Source organism: Danio aesculapii, chromosome 21, assembly GCF_903798145.1.
Source record: "Danio aesculapii chromosome 21, fDanAes4.1, whole genome shotgun sequence".
Classification (NCBI taxonomy): domain Eukaryota; kingdom Metazoa; phylum Chordata; class Actinopteri; order Cypriniformes; family Danionidae; genus Danio; species Danio aesculapii.
The window spans coordinates 19,915,714-19,935,618 of record NC_079455.1 but is presented as its reverse complement, the minus strand read 5'-3'; the positions used below and the strand labels follow the sequence as shown (position 1 = coordinate 19,935,618).

At 37.7% G+C, this 19,905-nt stretch overlaps 1 protein-coding gene across 1 annotated transcript in view; it reads left to right on the top strand.

The window, feature by feature from the left end:
• Positions 1 to 19,905, top strand: part of caln2 (calneuron 2) — a 72,601-nt gene that overhangs the window by 21,277 nt on the left and 31,419 nt on the right. The window contains exon 4 of the mRNA XM_056446925.1: positions 2,084 to 2,196. Coding sequence (XP_056302900.1) covers positions 2,084 to 2,196 — 113 coding nt within the window. The remainder of the gene's footprint in view (positions 1 to 2,083; positions 2,197 to 19,905) is intronic.

Here is a 19,905-nt window from a genome sequence, read left to right as displayed (position 1 = left end):
AAAAGTGTATGCCAAGTAGTGATGTTGGTTCCACAATTATTATCATCAAGTGTTCATGAGATGGATTGCCTGAGGGAAGAAACTGTTTCTGTGTCAGGCTGTTCTGGTGCGCAGTGCTCTGTAGCGTCGACCAGAAGGTGAAAGTTCAAAGAGGCAGTGTGCTGGGTGTGAGGAGTCCAGAGTGATTTTGGCAGCCCTCTTGCTCGCTCTGGATAAGTACAGTTCTTAGGGAGTAGGAAGGGTTGTACCAGTGATTCGCTCAGCAGTCCGAACTATTCGACGTAGTCTTTGGAGATCGTATTTAGTAGCTGAGCTAAACCAGACAGTTATTGATGGGCAGATGACTGATTCAATGATTGAGGTGTAGAACTGTTTCAGCAGCTCCTTTGGGATTTTGACTGCTCATTACGCTTATGAAAATAGTAGAGACCAACTGTAGAACTTACAGTTTCTATTTGTGTTGTATTTAATTTTAAAGATTAAAAATTATTTAAAAGAAAGGTCCGCAAGCTGAGATTCCTCTGGCCACCCAAAGCACAGTTGTGCTACATGTTGGTGCACTGATCACAAAGCTATTGGTGCCTACCTGTCTGTGTTGTATGAGAAAATGTATTATGCTGATCATTGTTTCATTTATCTAGAAGTTGATCACTAGCCAATTTAGTGTTAGAGGTTTCATGGCTAAATTTGACCAGCCTGGTGGTCAATCTTTATTGATCGCTGGCCAAGAGAGCAAGTCTTTGTGATGTATCAAGAGCAACATTATCCAGGGTAATGTAAGCAAACCACCAAGAAGGATAAACCAGGTCCAACAGAAACATGTTTTGTTTTCTGATGAGTCCACCTTCACTGTCTTTCCCAAACTGGGAGAGTTCCGGTGTGGAGAAGCCACAAAGAAGCCACAGAGAAGTACAAAGGTGGTACAGTTGATGGTTTGGGCTGCAATATCATAATATTCCCTAGGCTCAATATTTGTGCTAGATGAGTCACTGCCAAGGAATACCAAACCATTCAGGAGGACCATATGTACCCAATGGTTCAAACATTAGTGATGCTTTGTATTAGGCATGGGACGATAACTGTGTTCAAGTTATACTACGGTTTGGAAAAGTTAAGGTTTTAAAGCCATCAAAATTTTCTGTTATACCGTAACAGAAGTCAATAATTCATTTGGGTTATTTAGCCTGACATGTTTACTGCTCCAAAATATTTTAAATGTTTCTCAAATTAAAACATATTGTGTACAAAGGGGGAAAAGGTTTTGTTTTTTGCCTAGGCATTTAAAAGAATATATTTTAGAGCAGTAATCTCAATACCATGATATTTATATCTAAGGTTATCCTACCGTCAGAATATTATACCGGCCCATGCCTAAGGATGATAATGTACCAATACACACAGCAAGACTGGTGACAGAGTGGTTTGGTGAACATGAAAGTGAAGTTTAACATCTTCCATGGCCTACACAGTCACCAGACCTAAATATTATTGAACCACTTTGGAGTGTTTTGTAGGAGTGAGTCAGAAAATGTTTTCCTCCAGAAGCATCACGTAGCACCACTGTGCAGGACTTGTATCTGTCTTTTCCAAGACGAATTGATGCTGTATTGGCTGCAAAAAGAGGCCATACACGATACTAATCAATTATTGTGGTCTAAAACCAGGCATTTCAGTTTTTATTGTCCAATGCCTGTATGTCAGTGGCTCTAAACCGTTTTCACTCCAAGGCCTTTCATTTTCAACAGCAATGTTCATTAGCATCTTTTTTCTTTTCTTTCAGTTGATTTTGAATAATAAATGTTGTTGTGATTAGATCCCTGCCCTTGCATGTCTACTTATAACCATGTTTGGGCTTGTTGGCTCATAAATTAGTCAAGTTGAATATGCTATTAAAAGTGGGTATTGATATTTTGGTATTATAACATATTTAGATTATTTTGGTTTCTTGCTCGCTGTTTTTGTTCTAGCAAGATCTAACATCATGAATGACGAGTCAATGCTTCTACCACTTCCTCTGTGGTTTCTTGCTGTTTTTTATAACACTTTTAAATTCTAACTCAGAAATGTTTTGTTCTTTCTGCAGGTGATGGACAGGTGGACTTTGATGAATTTATGACGATTTTGGGACCTAAACTGGTTTCCTCTGAAACTAGAGAGGGCTTCTTAGGCAGCACTATAGACAGCATATTCTGGCAGGTATGAAGAACATTCATCTATTTTATATACCTTCTCTTCTTCATTGTTTGGCCACGCATTTGTATTCTGAGCACGCGGGTAAGATTACGGGTCACGCGCTGCCCTCTCCACCTGCTTCCTCTGTCCCGTGACGGCTGTTCAATATGATTCTTCCCACACCACAGGCTTCAAAGTGAACAGACACATCTGCCCATTTCAAAGTCAACATTCCTTCATATAGACAGGAAACTCCAGTTTCAATTCCAAAAGATTTCTGTGAGAGTAAAGCAAGGCATATTAATTGAAAGATTTGCCACTTGAAAAAGCAAGTATAGATCTGAATTAGTCATCAGAGGCATTTGGACAGTGGTTTCTCTCTCTCTCTCTCTCTCTCTCTCTCTCTCTCTCTCTCTCATTTTTTAAGTCTTCGTTTCAACTTTTATTAAGGGGTCAAGATTGAAGCTCTGAAACTTTGATGAACGGTAATTATGATTACTATTATCCTAGTTGTGGAAGCTTTCATACTCAACACATTTACCATTTTACTATTGTTTACAATCTTTCGCAAAGATACTTTCAAATACACCTGGTTCTTACTCATTTTGCTAAATTGTGGGTTCGATTTTGTCACTCAAGTGATTTGAGATGCAACGAGATATAAGAGAATACAGTCATTTTTTCAAATAAAAGATTTTTCAAAATAAAACATTGTTCAGATTCAGATAATAAATCAAACTAAAATAATTAACTATTTCTTGTGCAGCCCGGTATTTAGGCTATATTTTATATAATCAAGATAACTGCTTGCTTAATGCAATACATGACACAAAAAATATGCATTATTATTTAATGAAACTTCAAGAGGCCTAAAAGACTTCACATTAGGTAGTTGTTTTGTATTTCTAAAGATGTTCATCCAGTTCGACCGGAGCCATGTGCGAAGTTACAAAAAATGACTTGACATCGCCAGCCAATAGTGAACCAGCACACCAAAAGCAAACTTTTGCCAACAACATAATGATCTCACACTTACAACATGCTCCCAAATGAACTTATGACTGCATCTAATATAAATCAACCTTATCAAAAGCAGTACTTTACAAATCTATGGGCTGTAAGATAAATAATCCTCAAAATAAAGGGATAGTTCACCCAAAAAATTTACATTTTACTCTGAAATTGTTTACTCTCCCTTGTGTCATTTAAACCTTTATGAGTGTATTCCTTCTGTTGAACTCAAAAGAAGATATTTTAAAGAATGTTGTGTGCTGAGACCAGTCGAGTTCCATAGGAGGGGGGGGGGTCCACTATGGAAGTCAATAGGTGTCAATTACCAGCATTTTTCAAAATATATTTTTTTGTGTTCAACAGAAGGAAGAAACTATCCCTTAAGTTATAAATAGGATTTTTGCATTTAGACAGCTGTAATATTAATAAAAAAAATGTTTATACCCAAATAAGTATAATTCCGACATTAAAACTTCAGTCGTCATAAGTTCAGGTGAGCACTTGCATCATTATTGTATTCAAACAAAAGCATTCAGTATTATTTGCTTATAGGTGGTGCTTTAACTGTTACAAATTTATAACAACGCTGTATTTCTATGGCAAATGACCCAAAATGTCTGTTTTTTCCATCCCCGATTGAAGTGGTATTAAAATAATAATATTAATTTATATGTGTGTGCTTAAAGGCCTTAAACACTTGAACCCTCCTAATTGCTGTGTGCAGATTTATGTCCATAAGAATTTTGACCGAAGGAGCAGCATCTGGCTTTATAATTGCATGTTTGTGTGTAGCGTTTTTCTCTCTGAACGGTTTGTGTAGGAGTGTGAAACAGCAAGGTCACAGACACTGGTGTCTCAAAGGTGATTTAAATGCTCATCTCAACACACCTTTAGTGGGACACAGTGACTCATAACTGCAACAGTAATCCATGTAAGAGCATCTCCGCCGCATACCAAACACCCTCTGCCTCTCTGATCATATTACAGCCCAATACAAGTCTAATCATGGCACAATGACAAAACCTCCGGGGAAATATTGTTTTGACAGTGCGACTTATTGAGATTTCTCATATGTGTTCTAGAAATCCTACACAACCTCTGTCGAAAGTTTGAGTTTGTTTGTTTTTTTAGAAATGAATATTTTTACTTCTAAACATGATAGACTCTTACATTTAAAAATGCGTTCACAACTTATATTATACAACACAGATCATTTTTAGAGATGAATAATCCTGAATAATCACATCCATGTGAAAAGTTTGTTTTGACATAATATATGTGTGTATACTGTGTACAGTATATTTATTACGTATAGACAAATACACACATGCATGCATTCGAGAAAATGTTTGAGTTTAGATAAGTTTAGGTTGCACAGTGGGGAGAGCTGTCGCCTTACAGCAAGAAGGTCGCTGGTTTGAGCCTTGGCTAGGTCAGTTGGCATTTCTGTGCGGAGTTTGCATGTTCTTGTTGTGTTTGCGTGGGTTTCCTCCGGGTGCTCCGGTTTCCCCCAACAAGTCCAAAGACATGCGCTATAGGTGAATTAGGTAAGCTATAGTGTATGTGTGTGAATGAGAGTGTGTGGGTGTTTCCCAGTGATGGGTTGCAGCTGGAAGGGCATCCGCTGAGTAAAACATATGCTGGATAAGTTGGCGGTTCATTCAGCTGTGGCGACCCCTGATTATTAAAGGGACTAAGCTGAAAAGAAAGTGAATGAATGAATGCAAAAACAAATCTTATATAGTTTTGTTTTTATGTATGTGTGTGTATTACATATACATAATGAATATATAAAATACACACACTGATCTTAGATTAAAACAAATGTTTTTTTGAGGTGTGATTAATCGTTATTAATCATTGCTAAGGTTGGTTATCATTTGGAGGTTCTAAATCGATACTTTTTAAACGGTACCGGTGCCAAAACGATACTTTTGAGCCACAAAATTATGGTGGAAACATTTTTTTTTGACAAAAAATATTTTAATCATCTTAATTGAACAATATAATTCAAGTTTAAAGTATACATCTATTCATATTTTATATATTTGATTTGCATTAATATATATCTTTTGATCGTTTTTTTGAATGCAAGATATGCATTATTATTAACATTACATTAGCTTACTACTAAGCTGTGGAAGGGCTGTCATCAAAATCAGTGAACTCTTTCTAGGGTTAGGGGTTGAGTCGTCATTAAGTACGTTCACATCGACACCATTACTTAGATTTTAATATGATTAAGACAATACTCTGATTAAGATTCTACCATGTAACCAGTGATTTTTGATTACCTTAATCCGACTTAAGTCATAATTGAACTAAACAGAAATAGAATCGACAAGCTGTCAAAGACAGTGCATTCCTCTGCCTATAATGTGCCCTTAAATGTTTCATTAAGTTTGACGTGTTTTGACATGTTTTTGTAAAGCATCTGCTGCACGTTGCGACCATGCGTGTTAAATCTGAAGGGAGTCGCCCACCAGATGCGCTGTACTGTGTGCTTTACCTTCTATAAATTCTTAAGCAACTAGAACTAATGCCCAACATCGTAACCCTCAAAGTTGTTTAGGATTAAATGTTTAGAGATAGTGTGACACAATGCATTCCTATCTGTGCCTTTGATGCCCCCTTGATGCTTCTTATGTCTTCGTCGCAGCACCAGTGGCACTGAAATTAGGCACTGAAATTTATATGCTGATTCGGTCTGGTGCATACTGGTTACATAAGGTTTTGGTACCTAACCCTAATCTTTACCCAGCGCTAATATCTTTTAACTAAAAGATTTAGTTAGCAGCAAATTAGCATATTAGAAAGATTTCTCAAGTATTATGTGTCACTGAGTACTGACTGGTGAAAAATCTACTTTACATCACAGAAAATTCATAATAAATTACTTTTTAGTCTTACTGAATCCAAGCGTTTGAACTTTTTACTAATGGTTGAACTCAGTTTTATATTTTCTGTTTTAGTTTTCCTTTATATTTTATTTTGTTATATTATATTAAGTTGTTGTTTTGTAAACATGTGTAACTGTGGTGCAGGGAAAGGCAAGAGGAAAGACCAAGTGCAGTAAAACATTTATTGATCCAAACAAAAACACCCAGAAAAAGATTTAATTTCAATCGAGCCGAGACCACCTCATTCAGGCGATCTTGGACCGATTGTTTTGGCGTGGATCCGAGCGCGATTGCTGGATTCACATATGCCAAACCAACCTAACTGGGCCAGGCAAAATGAGCTAGGTTCCGGGACAAAAGTCTAGGTGTGAAAGCACCTAATTGCAATGTAACTTAAGTTCAACAAACGGACCATAAAAATAAATTATGACCTAGTGTATGAGTGTGTGTGTGTGTGTGTGTGTGTGTGAATGTGAAAGTGTATGGGTGTTTCAAAGTACTGGGTTCCGTATGCTGTAATAGTTGGAGGTTCATTCCACTGTGATGACCCTAATCAAGGACTAAGCCAAAGGAAAATTGATGAAAACCCTGCTGTAGTGTACATCAAAACATTTAATTATTATTTATTAATTTTGGAAATAATAATTATGAACCACGCCATAAATATTTAAATTAATTAATTAAAAATTAAAAAGCATAATTTTCTGGCAGAAAAATTTTCTGTTTAATTTACAGATTTTTTCTTCAACTTTAAACCATCAAAATGCAATTCATAATTCAAAATATGGGTTAAACATAACCTTTATTATTACAGTCCTTTGGGCCATGCATTATTAATAAATATTAACAATGTGTGAATGTATTATTAATATAATAATAAGTAATTAAAACAGAACAGAATTGCTAAATGATTTAAATGTAATTTCTTATTAGATTTGTATCAATGTTTAATGCAGTACACTAATTCTATTCTTATCTTAAGGGTTATTTTCAAGGTTATTTTCCCCACGGTCAAACAACACGCATCTTCTCTAAGCTTCCTGTCAAATGCATTCCAATCCGCTTGCATAATAAAACTCTAATAAATATTTACACACAGCATCTTTGACATTGACGTATAGTAGTAAAGGTTTCACACACTGTACACTGAAGCCAGACCCAGCCTAAAACTATAGATTTATTTATTTATTTTCAAATCTGCAATAGACAGTCAAAAGAAATTTAGCTTGTATTTAGAAGTACAGAGAAATATGTGTGTGTTCATCATAGTGTCATCTCAGTTCAGATGCTGACGAGGACATTTTTCATCTGGAGATGCTGGAGGCCTTTGTGTAACATGAAAGACAGAGCACTTATTAGTGGGGGGTGCTTAAAAAATGTTCTTAACTAGATTGTCAATGGGGACGTCGGAGTGAAGCCAAGAGCTACAGGCAGTCATGGATTATTAGCGGCACGGAGGCATAAACAAGCTTGTTTTCTCCACCCTGAGGAGCACAAACCTGCTGCCAACATCCCAGTTCTGACAGCGGCAAACACAGTCAGCATTAACCAGCATCACCAACAGCACCTTCTAGACCTCTGTGATGTATTATTCACATTTGTCCATTGTTTTACTGTTGTTTTGAAACATCTGCACACATATAAACATCAGACGAAATTTAATTATGTAGTCTGTTGCGTTGTATTTGTGACATATCATATTTGTTTTGATATATTGTTATAATCATATTTTTTTGGGGTGTGATATTTAAATGTGTGTGATGCAAAGCTGTATTTTCAGCATCATTATTCAAGTGTTACATTTACATTTAGTCATTTAGCTGACGATTTTGTCAGACTTTCAATTGAGGAGGCATTCAGTGAAGAAGAGGCAATACACAATAAGTGCTGATTATATTAAGAAACTGTTTGTGCTCAGAGAATTAACTGGTAGATCTAGGAGGGGAACGTGTTTTTTATAGATTAAAGAGTGCCTCTACTGGTGGTTTGTCAAGCCCACCCACCCGTGTGACGCAAACTTCATAAATGCATAATTTTTGAAGAGATATGAAGTGATTTGAGGGGACGTGTTCAGTGTCACGTGATCCTTCAGAAATCGTTCATGTCAAGAAACATGTCTTAATTTGACTGATGCTATCGTTAATATTGTCGCTTCTTGTTTTTGAAAACAGGATATATACTGTTAATATAATACCATTCTGTTTGTAATATAATAATATCAATAATATAATATAATACTATACTTTACTAATACTATTAATTATAATTAAACTATTAATATGATTATTATTAATTCTGCGATCGCTGAATCCAACGCATAATCAACAAAAAGTAGCATTTTCTTGCAATCCTGCAAAACTCTTAATTTAACAGAAAATAATCACAAAAAATGTAAATAATCTCAAGCATCCAATTCCAAACCATATAGTCAAATTATATTTATTTCAGTTTGCAGTTAATTGTTTTACATGACTAATAGACGTTGCATACGCAGCACACGTGAATGACAACAAATTATGTCTCACCTGCGCCCCTACCATCATAAGATTTACATTGAAGTGAGGGGAAGTTTTGCAGCCTATGCAATGAGCAGACACAGACGTACCATGAGTGGTTCACATGGGAAGTCAATGCAAAGATGCGATTAGACATCCTGTGGTGCTAATCGAGTGAATAACACAGCGCGAATTGGGAGTTTTGTGCGTTTGACACTCTTACTGTGCGTTCACACCGAAAGCGGTGAGAGCATCAAAGGTCGCTCTGGCCACCCTGGCGACAACACTGTCTGCCTTCAGCTCCGGCGGCGAGAGCATCAAAATTCGCTACATTGATCTCGTATTTAAAGGGGCCGTTGCAGCATATCAAATCAGTTACATGTCCTGAGGGAGGTACATGATGTCAGATGCTCCGGAGAGTGAAAGATAGTAAGATCATGGATAAAAGTAAGAGTTAAACAACCTTCCTTTGGCATAATCCCTACAGTTTTAGATCTATTTTAGATCTTGTCTTGACAAAAGACCAAAATAAAAAAAAAGCTTTAATTTTATGATTTGTCATTGCCATTGTGTCAGATTGCACACCTAACGTAGTAGGCCATCTAATATGGTAAATAAGATGTAATATATATAAAATATAAAAATTTTTATATTTATATTTTTTCATCGCAAAATTGTTCGCAAATTTCTGGGAATTACCTAAACAAAAATCTGTCATTTTAATCGCAGCAAATCACAAAAAACATGAAAAACAAGGGGGTTTGAATAATTGGGATACATAAAATATTTAAAAATCTAATTACTACAAAATTAATAATAACATCTAATAATTTAAATAATATAAATTTAAATAATAATTACAGAACATTAATAAGTGATTTTTTTTTGATAATTAAATAAATTATTATAATTTAATTTCAATTAACATTCGTTAATGTTATTTGTCCTTATAATGTCATTAACAGTTTTTTTTTTACTTCAACTTTGTAGACTAAGATTTCTGTCAAATACATTTCAAGCTGTTCGCAGCCTAAAAGCACTTAAATGTATATGCACCTAAATAATGTTAAAATTTGTTAGCTCTCTGAAACTCTCACATGGTTGCCTGGTCAGTACCTGGATGGGAGACCACATAGGAAAGCTAGGTTGCTGCCAGAAGTGGTGTTAGTGAGACCAGCAGGGGTACTCAACCTGCAGTCTATGTGGGTCCTAACGCCTCAGTATATTGATGGGGACTCTATACTGCTCAATGAGCGCCATCTTTTCAGATGAGACGTTAAACTGAGGTCCTGACTCTATGTGGTCGTTAAAAATCCCAGGATGTCCTTCAAAAAAAGAGAGGGCTTTAACCTTGGCCAAACTGTAACTTCTGGCCAAATTTGCCTACTGACCTTTCCAACTGGGGCAGCATGGTGGCTCAGTGGTTAGCACTGTCACCTCACAGCAAGAAGGTCACTGGTTTGAGTCCCAGCTGGGCCAGTTCGCGTTTTTGTGTGGAGTCTGCATGTTCTCCCCGTGTTTGCATGGGTTTTCCTTTCACAGTCCAAAGAACATGTGCTATAGGTCATTTGGATGAACTATGTTGACCATAGTGTATAAGTGTGTGTGAATAAGAGTGTATGGGTGTTTCCCAGTACAGGGTTGCGGCTGGAAGGGCATCTGCCATGTTAAACATATGCTGGAATAGTTGGTGGTTCATTCCACTGTGGCGACCCCTGATGAATGGAAAGGAATAGTAATGAATTAATGTTTTCCAATTGTATCTTAAGGTGATAATATCATATTCTTTCATATTTGACTCAATTCATTCTCATTCATTATCATTTAATTCATTATCACAGTTAATAAATGTGTAGCAACAAAAATATCTGAGCAAATGAGTAAAACTGCTTTGATGTTGTCAGTGCCAGAAACACTGAACTTCTGAGGCTCATGAATCTTAATCAGGCAATGTAATGGGCTAATTAATATTCATGAGCCTGGTCTTTTCTCCAAAAATGTGACATCTCTGGCCACTATTCCGATTTAGACTTTGAGTCAAACAATAAATGAATGTCAAAAATAAATGCCAACAAACTTTTAGTACACATTTAGTCTAAAATGCCCTGAAACTATGCAGATTTATTAACTTGTTTTGTTAAAAATCAGCAACCGACAAAGCTCCTTCTTGGTTCTGAAATATAAATGTTATTTCAGAAAGAAAAATTGCAGAAATGACCGTGACAGAAATGACAGAAAAACTAAGAGAAATATGAAAAATGCAGTGAGCTCAATTTAAAGCAGTGTACGGGAGTATCCCCAACAGTCAACCGCAGCATTAGGGAGTGTGTTTGACCACATCTGACAACTCTATTAAGCCCTGTCCTCCTCATGTCCAGCAGATGAATGACACCAGCATCTCTCCTCTGTTGTCTGCTTGTATAGCCAGCGGGATCAACGCTGCACTAAAGCTATCTTTGTCTGATAGTGAAGTAAAACCCTCTGTGGAGGCATTTACAGCGGCATGACAAACAAACTCAGCAGGACCGAATGCACAAATGTTCACATTTCAGAGCAGTTTGCGCTGACGAGGCTAAAAGGGAGATTATCACTATAGGCAGTGAATTTAAAATACTGCATGTCGTTAATGCCACACAAATACCTGCACATCAGCTCAAACAATCATTTCAATTCAATATATACAACAGACAAAACGTATTTCTAGGATGACAAAGCTGAATTTTCTGCATCATTACTTAAGTCTTCAGCGTCTCATTATCTTTTTGAAATCACTCTAATTTGTTGATTCGGTGCTTAAGAATTCATGCTTTGATGAACAGAATGATCAAAAGAGCAGAATTTATTTGAAGCTATTTTTTTGTCTGTCTTATGTCACTTTTGATCATTTAAATGCATTCCTGCTTGATAAAAGAATTGCTAATTAGAGGCCCTCATGGGTCCAAAAGTGTTTGCCTGCACTCAAAAGAAATCTAGAAAGATGCTACCTGGAAGCAACCCAGATCCTGTCTATCATTTGAAAGTTTGGCCTGGACCCATGCAGGACTGAGAAATGCCATTATGTTCTACTGGAAACAGACTCATTTATTATTTTAGATCATAACTAGGATACATTTTTATTGGTAGTACTTCCCAGAATTTTCAAATGACACATCATCATCATCATCATCATCATCACATGATTGTCATTCTCATTGATGCTGTGTTGAATTTTTTAATTGATGTTAAACACAGGAGCTAAAGTAGTACATTGGACCCAACACAATCCTCCTTTAGGATGCAGAGTTGGGTCGTTTGGTTCCTGTACTAATACCTGTACTATTATGGGCACTGGTGTAGCAGAAGGAACAAAGAGCCAAAGAATTGGAGTGCTGAGGTGAAGTTCAGTGCTGAATCAATAGAGCTGGAGAGCTTTTCCTGGAAGTCCAAGGTGGATCTGAGTTCTGCGAAGGAACTTCAGAGCAGTTGAGGAGAGAAGTGTATGGGAAACATTGGCTATCCACAACCAACAAGTGCATTTACATGGACACCAATACTTCAATTTTAATAAGATTAAAACAATACTCTTATTTCAAGATTGAGTCTACCATCCAGCAGGCACACAACATCATAGGGTGGTTATATCAGGTTAGATTTAGGTCATGACGTCAGGTAACCAAAATTCAATGTCTAGCCAGCGTCTAAGGACAACATTATTTTGACGTCCAATAACGACATTAAATGTTGTTGATATTTGGTTGATTTTAGGTTGTGTTGGAAAGTAACCAAAATCCAACGTCAAGCCAACATCTTAAACCAACATCTTATTGACTTCAAATACTGACATTTATTCGTCAGGTATGGCAACCAAAATCCACTGTCTGACAGACATCATAGTGGTAATGTCCACACAATGTCAAGCTGTAACATTATTAGACGTTGATAGTTGGTTGATTTTATGTTGGACGTTGGACATTGACGTCAGCCTGACGTTGGGTTGTGACGTCTACCCAATTTTCATTTCCAAACAAAATGCAATGTCCCCACGACGTTGGGGTACAACATCAATCTGATGTCATGTTGATGTCCTGTCCCTGCTGAGTATGTAAACAGAGATTTTTGATTACTTTAATCCAACTAATGTCATAATCAAACTAAGCAGAAATTAAGACATGTGGAGTACAGTATTCCTATTTTAATCACAATATTGAAGTCCAGTAGGGACGTTTAAGTTTAACAACTTTATTAATCCCACCAGGGGCAATTCAATTATGATAAACACAAACTTTCAAACTATTACCATTTTACATTTAACAACAGGATGCACACACAGCAGTTGTCAAGCATTTGACGACAAACAAATAAGAATGGCTTCAAGCAAGAGAGCACTTTTTTGGTGTGAGCAGGAAACTATGACACCCACCAGTCCTTACTGCGTACTTTCATCCAGCACTTCTGAGTTTGTTGCGCAAATAATTAGTTTACTGCTGTCCATGTAAACGTAGTAAATGACACTGGAAAGGATCTACAGAGGGAACTACGGGAGTACAGGAGCGTCAGAGTTGGACAGAACAAGTGGGACCAGAGGAGGGTCAGAGTTGGAAGAAACGACTGGGAATGGGAGAAGTAGCCAGAAAATTTCCTGATAATCCCACTCTGTAATCTTGGGCTTCCAGATATAGCCACAATCTTGACTAGCACTCCCTCAGCATGCAGTGATTCTGTAAAGGAAAAAGCAAAGCACGTGGTTTGGGTAGTTAGTTAATTTTGGAAGTCTGGAATGGTTCTCGAGAGAGACTTTTAGCTCTCGAGTTGCGACTAAAAATATTGAAAAAAAAAACACTGATAAAGAATAAAATAAACAACTAAATGAACCCAAACAAACACATCTAAACGTTTTTTTTTTATCTAGTCTTCTGTCAAGGAATGGCTGCTGAATATCAACTAGCACATGGAAACAAAGTTTAACATTTTTTAATAACCCACAAGGGTATTAATCCACAAAGAAATTGAAAAACAAGAAACAGCAACACATCCATATTAATAAATGCATAACTCAAAATGAGACCAGACACCAAAACCAACGGAACAGAGGGACAAAAAAATCCACCGAGATAATGATAATCTGATTGTAGACTGGTGAAACTAAATAGCTAATGACCTACAAGAAAAACTAAACAAAGCGAAAACTAAAAACTACAGATTGTTACAGCTGTAATTTGGCTGATAAATTAATCTCTGCTAATAAATTTTTATAATAAATATATACAGTTAGGTCCATAAATAATTGGACATCGACAAATTCGAAAATATTTTGCTCTATACACCAACACAATAAATGAAACGAACTTTAACTGCAGAAAGTGTGCTTTAACTGCAGACTGTGAGCTTTAATTTGAGGGTATTTACATCCATATCAGGTAAACGCTGTATGAATTACAACAGTTTACATATGTGCCTCCCACTTGTTAAAGGTCCAAAAGTAATAATATATATATATATATATATGTATATATATATATATATATATATATATATAATCATGGTTTGGGGATACATTCGGTATGGGGGGTGTGTGAGAGATCTGCAGAGTGGATGGCAACATCAACAGCCTGAGGTATCAAGACATTTGAGCTGCCCATTACATTACAAACCACAGGAGAGGGCAAATTCTTCAGCAGGATAGCGCTCCTTCTCATACTTCAGCCTCCACATCAAAGTTCCTGAAAGCAAAGAAGGTCAAGGTGCTTCAGGATTGGCCAGCCCAGTCACAAAACATGAACATTATTGAGGATGTGTGGGGTAAGATGAAGGAGGAGGCATTGAAGATGAATCCAAAGAATCTTGATTAACTCGGGAGTCCTGCAAGAACGCTTTCTTTGCCATTCCAGATGACTTTATTAATAAGTTATTTGAGTCATTGCAGAGATGTATGGATGCAGTCCTCAAGCTCATGGGAGTCTCACACAATATTAATTCCTTTTCCAATGCACCATTACTTTATATTCTATACTGTACATTATTTCTGTTAAGTGACAAGACTTTTGTCTAAGTCAGACCTTACTGTCTTAATTAAATAATTAAAAAATAAGCGTTAATCTAGAGGACTTTGCGTTTCAAATAAGCCACTTCTGATACCAAATGATCAACTGGAAGTCAAGTTATTATTTGTTGTTACTAAAACTTGGATAGGCGACAAGACTTTTGTCAGGTAGTGTATACGTAGAGTATAATATTGCTTTACTGAGTTTAACGTGCTATTTTAGCTATAGTGAATGTTCTTAGTATTGAATACAATTGGTAGACTGTACGACTAGTCCTAGCTTTTAAAAGTCTGATCACAAAGGAGATGTCATGCTGGTAAAATATCAAATTTCCATTCCACTTTTTTTAGTCTGCTAAAAATAAACAGTCTGAAGGGGAAAGCATTTGAATGTAAATTGCATGAGAGCATAATACATCAAATCATGAACAAGATGAATGACTGTCAGTACACGGTTCACTCTGAACGCAGACCATTTCTGACACAGCTTTCCAAGCATCAATTTTCCATCTCTATGATGTGGGCAGAAATGGCTGGTAGCAGTGTTAAAGTCTTGCCTTCACACATGTGCTCATGTCTTCACTCCCATTGGCAGTCACGGCTCATTTGCATAAAGCGAATGTTTTCTCAAGTTTCTAGACACACCCACTTCACGCGCCACTTTATCGCTGTTAAGACGCCGTTCTTTTAGAAGAGAAGCGAGTATGGATGTGTAGGTTAATGACACCTGTTTTCTGCTTGTAATTCTTTCATGGCTGCCCGTATGCAATTATACTGTTGATTGCCTTCAGTCCTCGAGGACGGCTGAGCCTAATGGAAAGGGGATGAAAGTAGGACAGATGCATTGCTTGGTTCACACTGGCGGTCATTAACATGGTGAGATAACAATCAGGCCCGCGAGCAGATGGGTCCTAACTGTGTCAAATGTCACATGTGGAGACTGTGACAGAGACGCTGCATTGGTTATGTCTTAAAACTCGTAATCAGCTCGTCATTCTTGTCGGTTTTGTCTGTGGGAGTCCTGTATGCATACAAGCTGAATGCCATGATGTTAAAGGTGCTGTATGTAAGTTTTTGACTCTTGTAAAGGATAAAAATACCAAAACATGTTTGCAGATATTTAGGAAACATGCTAAGTGAACATTCTTGTTTATCTGAAAAACAATGCTGAAGTCAGATATTCTGCTTTGAAAATGTGAGTTACGTGCTGGAACGCTGTCTTTGTTTTGTTTTCTTTTAACCCGCCCACTGCCACTTTAGCCAATTTATTTCAGCACCCCGGGTTGCCTTAATGGAAAACAGCGTATTTTATACATTCAGTCAGAAAGGATCTCAAAGCAAGTGCTCGTGACTGAAATGTGACCTCCGGTGGACATTAGCAGACTCCGAAATGAGACGCAGAGTCAGAGTTCCACATGAGGTTATTAATTAGCAAATAATATAAATATTACAAACGTAAACATTAGGTGAGCAGGTTACATTATAACCCTGTGTTCTAACAACCCGCTACGTGACAAGATCTGCAGTGATAAGCAAATTGGCTGTGTGCACCAGACGAAACATGACAAAACCTTTAATTACAGCCATTCAGAAGCACAGAATATGCACTCACTCACGAAATTGTAAGGTTTATAATATAATAAATACCTATTAAACCTCTTTAACATTTTTAAATGTACATGCTGAATCACTGCTATGTGTTGGCTTACACTGAGTCTCAGTTCTAAAGTTCAATTTCAAACAGTTTATTTTATTTTCAAGATCTGAGGTGAACTATCTGCTGCTGCTTTCAGTAGTATGGCAATAAATGTCAGGTAAAATAGCACTCCCAATTATTGGCATTTAACACTGAATAAAGCACATGAGGTGTACCTGAGGTGATCAGTGTCAGTTTTCTGTTGGTCATCTGCCAGAAATTGAAGCCATTTTTAATATATCAATTCGAGGAGTTGGTTAGAACAAAAACTCCTTTTAATATGGAGAATATTCCTTCTATCGTTGTCATTGCCTTTAGGCTTGATAGTCAGACTCGCTCCTGCTCATGAATCTGTCAACCTGCGCTTGCGGTTGTTTTGATCCAGGAATGCAATACCTACAGTAGTTCAACCACTGAGTGTCAAACTTACACACTGCACCTTTAACGTGCATTTTGTCAATAATACAGGTGTAAATGAGCTCTGAAATGTTTTAAGTTTGTCCACTTTTGACCACTTCCAGAGGTAGTCAGAAATGTATTCAGTAGGTTTACTTTGGTGGTGTAGATTCTCGTGTTGTTTAATTTATTCAACAATAATTTTTTTCGTCTACTAATCTCATTCTAAATAATTTCATTTATAAAAAAAATGAAGTAAATGTTGTCAAAAATATTCTGTAAATGGCTATTTAATATTTAAAATATAAAAGAAATTTGATCAGACCTTTATAGAATAAACAGATTATAACATTTTACTTAAACTCAGTAAATCCAAAGAAATCCTTTATTTATCAGTCACCACAGTGGATAGCCACAGCATATGTTTTACACAGCGGAGACCCTTCCAGCTGCAACCCAGTACTGGGAAACACCCATACACTCTCATATGTGCACACTACTATTTAGTTTACACTGCCAATTTAGTTTATTCAATTCACCTATAGCGCATGTCTTTGGACTGTGGGGGAAACGGGAGCACCCAGAGAAAACCCACGCAAACACGGGGAGAACTAGCAAACTCCAACTGACCCAGCCAGGACTCCAACCAGCGACCTTCTTGCTGTAAGGCGACAGTGCTAACCACTGAGCCACCGTGTCGCCCATAAAAGTTGAGCATTGTCTCTTTATTATTCCCACAGACTTTAAAAATGAGTAAGTATGTCATTGACCCTTGACACAAAATGGTCTAAACTGTTAGATAAACTGCTACTTATGGCAAGAAAATGCATCCTTATTAGATGGATAAAAACACTCCTCCCTCTGTGACACAATGGTACAGAGAGATTCTTGCAGTTTTGCCCCATGAGAGGCTTGCAGCTGTGCTTAATGGTAGCATACAGAGCTTTCAAAATATATGGTCTCCTTTAATAAATCACCTGCCTTCACACATGAGAGAAATGGTTTTGTGTGTCAATTAGTTTTTTTTTTGGAGGGGGGTTGTCAGAAGTTCATATGGGAATCGTCTTTTGTTGTTTGTTTGTTTGTTGTTGTTGTTGTTAATGTTTCTTTTTTCCTTTTGTTTTGTTCTACTGTTCTTTTTTCAAATACATGTCTATATCTGTACTATAGGATTGTTTCCCAGTACTGAGTTGCAGCTGGAAGGGCATCCGCTGTGTAAAACATATGCAGGATAAGTTTGCGGTTCATTCCGCATTGGCGCCCACTGATGAATAAAGGCTAAGCCAAAGTAAAATTAATCAATGACTGACTATAGGATTGTGCCTGAAAGCACATTATATTCATTTTGATAATTTTAAATAAACATGTCACCAAAAAAAATAAAACATTTGAATAAAGGAAATAAATCAAATAGGTTATGCTTTACAATAAGATTGTATTAGTTCATGTTATTAATGTTATAAAGTTATTCATTATCAGTTCATGTCAACTCACGGTGCATTAACTACTGTTAACAAACATGAATTTGGATTTTAATAAGGCATTAGTAAATGTTGAAATATGAATTGCTCATTATTACTTCATGTTTGTAAATGCATTAACTAATGAAACCTCATTGTAAAGTGACCAATAATTAATTTTGACTGTAAAAATGTTCAACAAAAATGATTACATCACAAATTACACATTTCAACATTTACTTAGTATTTCTCACTGTGAAAATGTCCTCAAAAATGAATGCACCATGGTTAAAATGTTTTTTCTTTTTGGCACATTGTGTAATTGGATATTTGTGATTTGACAATCACTTCCAATCGCTTCCGTTATCAGTGGTTATCAGCTGATAGATATAGGCCAGTAGGGACCTTCTGCGCCTACTCAGAAGGCTGTTATCATCCATCCACGTGGTTAATCAGCTATACTAATTGTCACGGATTGGTCAGGCTCTCACGATCCCCACTCACGAAGATCACCATCACCTGACTTCTAATGAGCACACAGCTGCATCACATTCACGAGCACCAGATAAAAGCACAGCACTCCAGTCGCTCATTGTCCGGGCTCGTCTCGACGAAAGCGGACAACTGAGCGACCACTCAGCGTAGTCATCCTCAGCTAAAACAAACGCTTTACTTACCTGTTCTCTTTGTATTCCTCCTAGTCTTCCTGGTCCACCCGAATCGTCCTGTCTTCCAGTCCTTCCAAGTCTGTGTCATCCTCTGTCAGCTGTATCTGGTGTGTGCGGTCCATCCTCGTGTATTCCTGTTACCCAGCCACGGAGGAAAAGACCCCAACATCATTCCTGATCCTCCTGGCTATCCTTCATGTGCTCCTTGTTGTCATTTAATAAACACCCTAACGTTTCCTTACCTCTGTCTCCTGTCCGCTTCATAACAGAAGCCCGGACCAATAACGACGACAACATGAGCACCCCCGATCACTTTCAAGAGCTGGTGGACCAGTTGAAGCGGATTCTACAGCCACCAGCTCCACTTTCCAACGCACCACCAGCACCGAGCACTTCCGCCTCCACAGTTTCTTCTTCGGCCCTTCCTTCCAGTCCCATGGCCCGACCAGCGCCCTACTCAGGCGGAGCGGGGGAGTGCAATGGTTTTCTGTTACAATGTTCCCTCATATTCGAAATGCAACCTTCTCTATATCCCACAGATAAGTCAAAGATCGCCTACATCGTATCACTACTCTCTGGGCCTGCACTTAAATGGGCTGAGACGATCTGGAACCAAGCCGGGCCGGTCATGAATTCCATCACTACCTTCACGGAGTATTTCAAAGAGGTGTTTGGACGTTCTGATGGGGAAGTAGCCGCTGGAGAGCAGCTGTATCATCTAAAGCAAGGTACTCTATCTACACAGGAATATGCTCTCCGGTTTCGCACTCTAGCAGCTGCAAGTGGATGGAATGAGAGATCGTTGTTGACCACGTACCGGCTCGGCTTGGAACCCACTCTCCGAATCCAGCTGGCCACATTAGATGATACTATGGGTCTGGAGAGATTCATCCAACATTCTCTCCGATGTTCCGATCGTCTCCGTTCCTATCAACAGGACACCATCACCCCCTCGTCTGCACTCCTCCAATCGCCTGAGTCAACAGCCTCTCCAGAACCAGAACCCATGATAATAGAGTCTGGAAGACTGACATCAGCGGAACGACAGAGGAGGCTGACCCGGGGTCTGTGTCTATACTGCGGTGTCA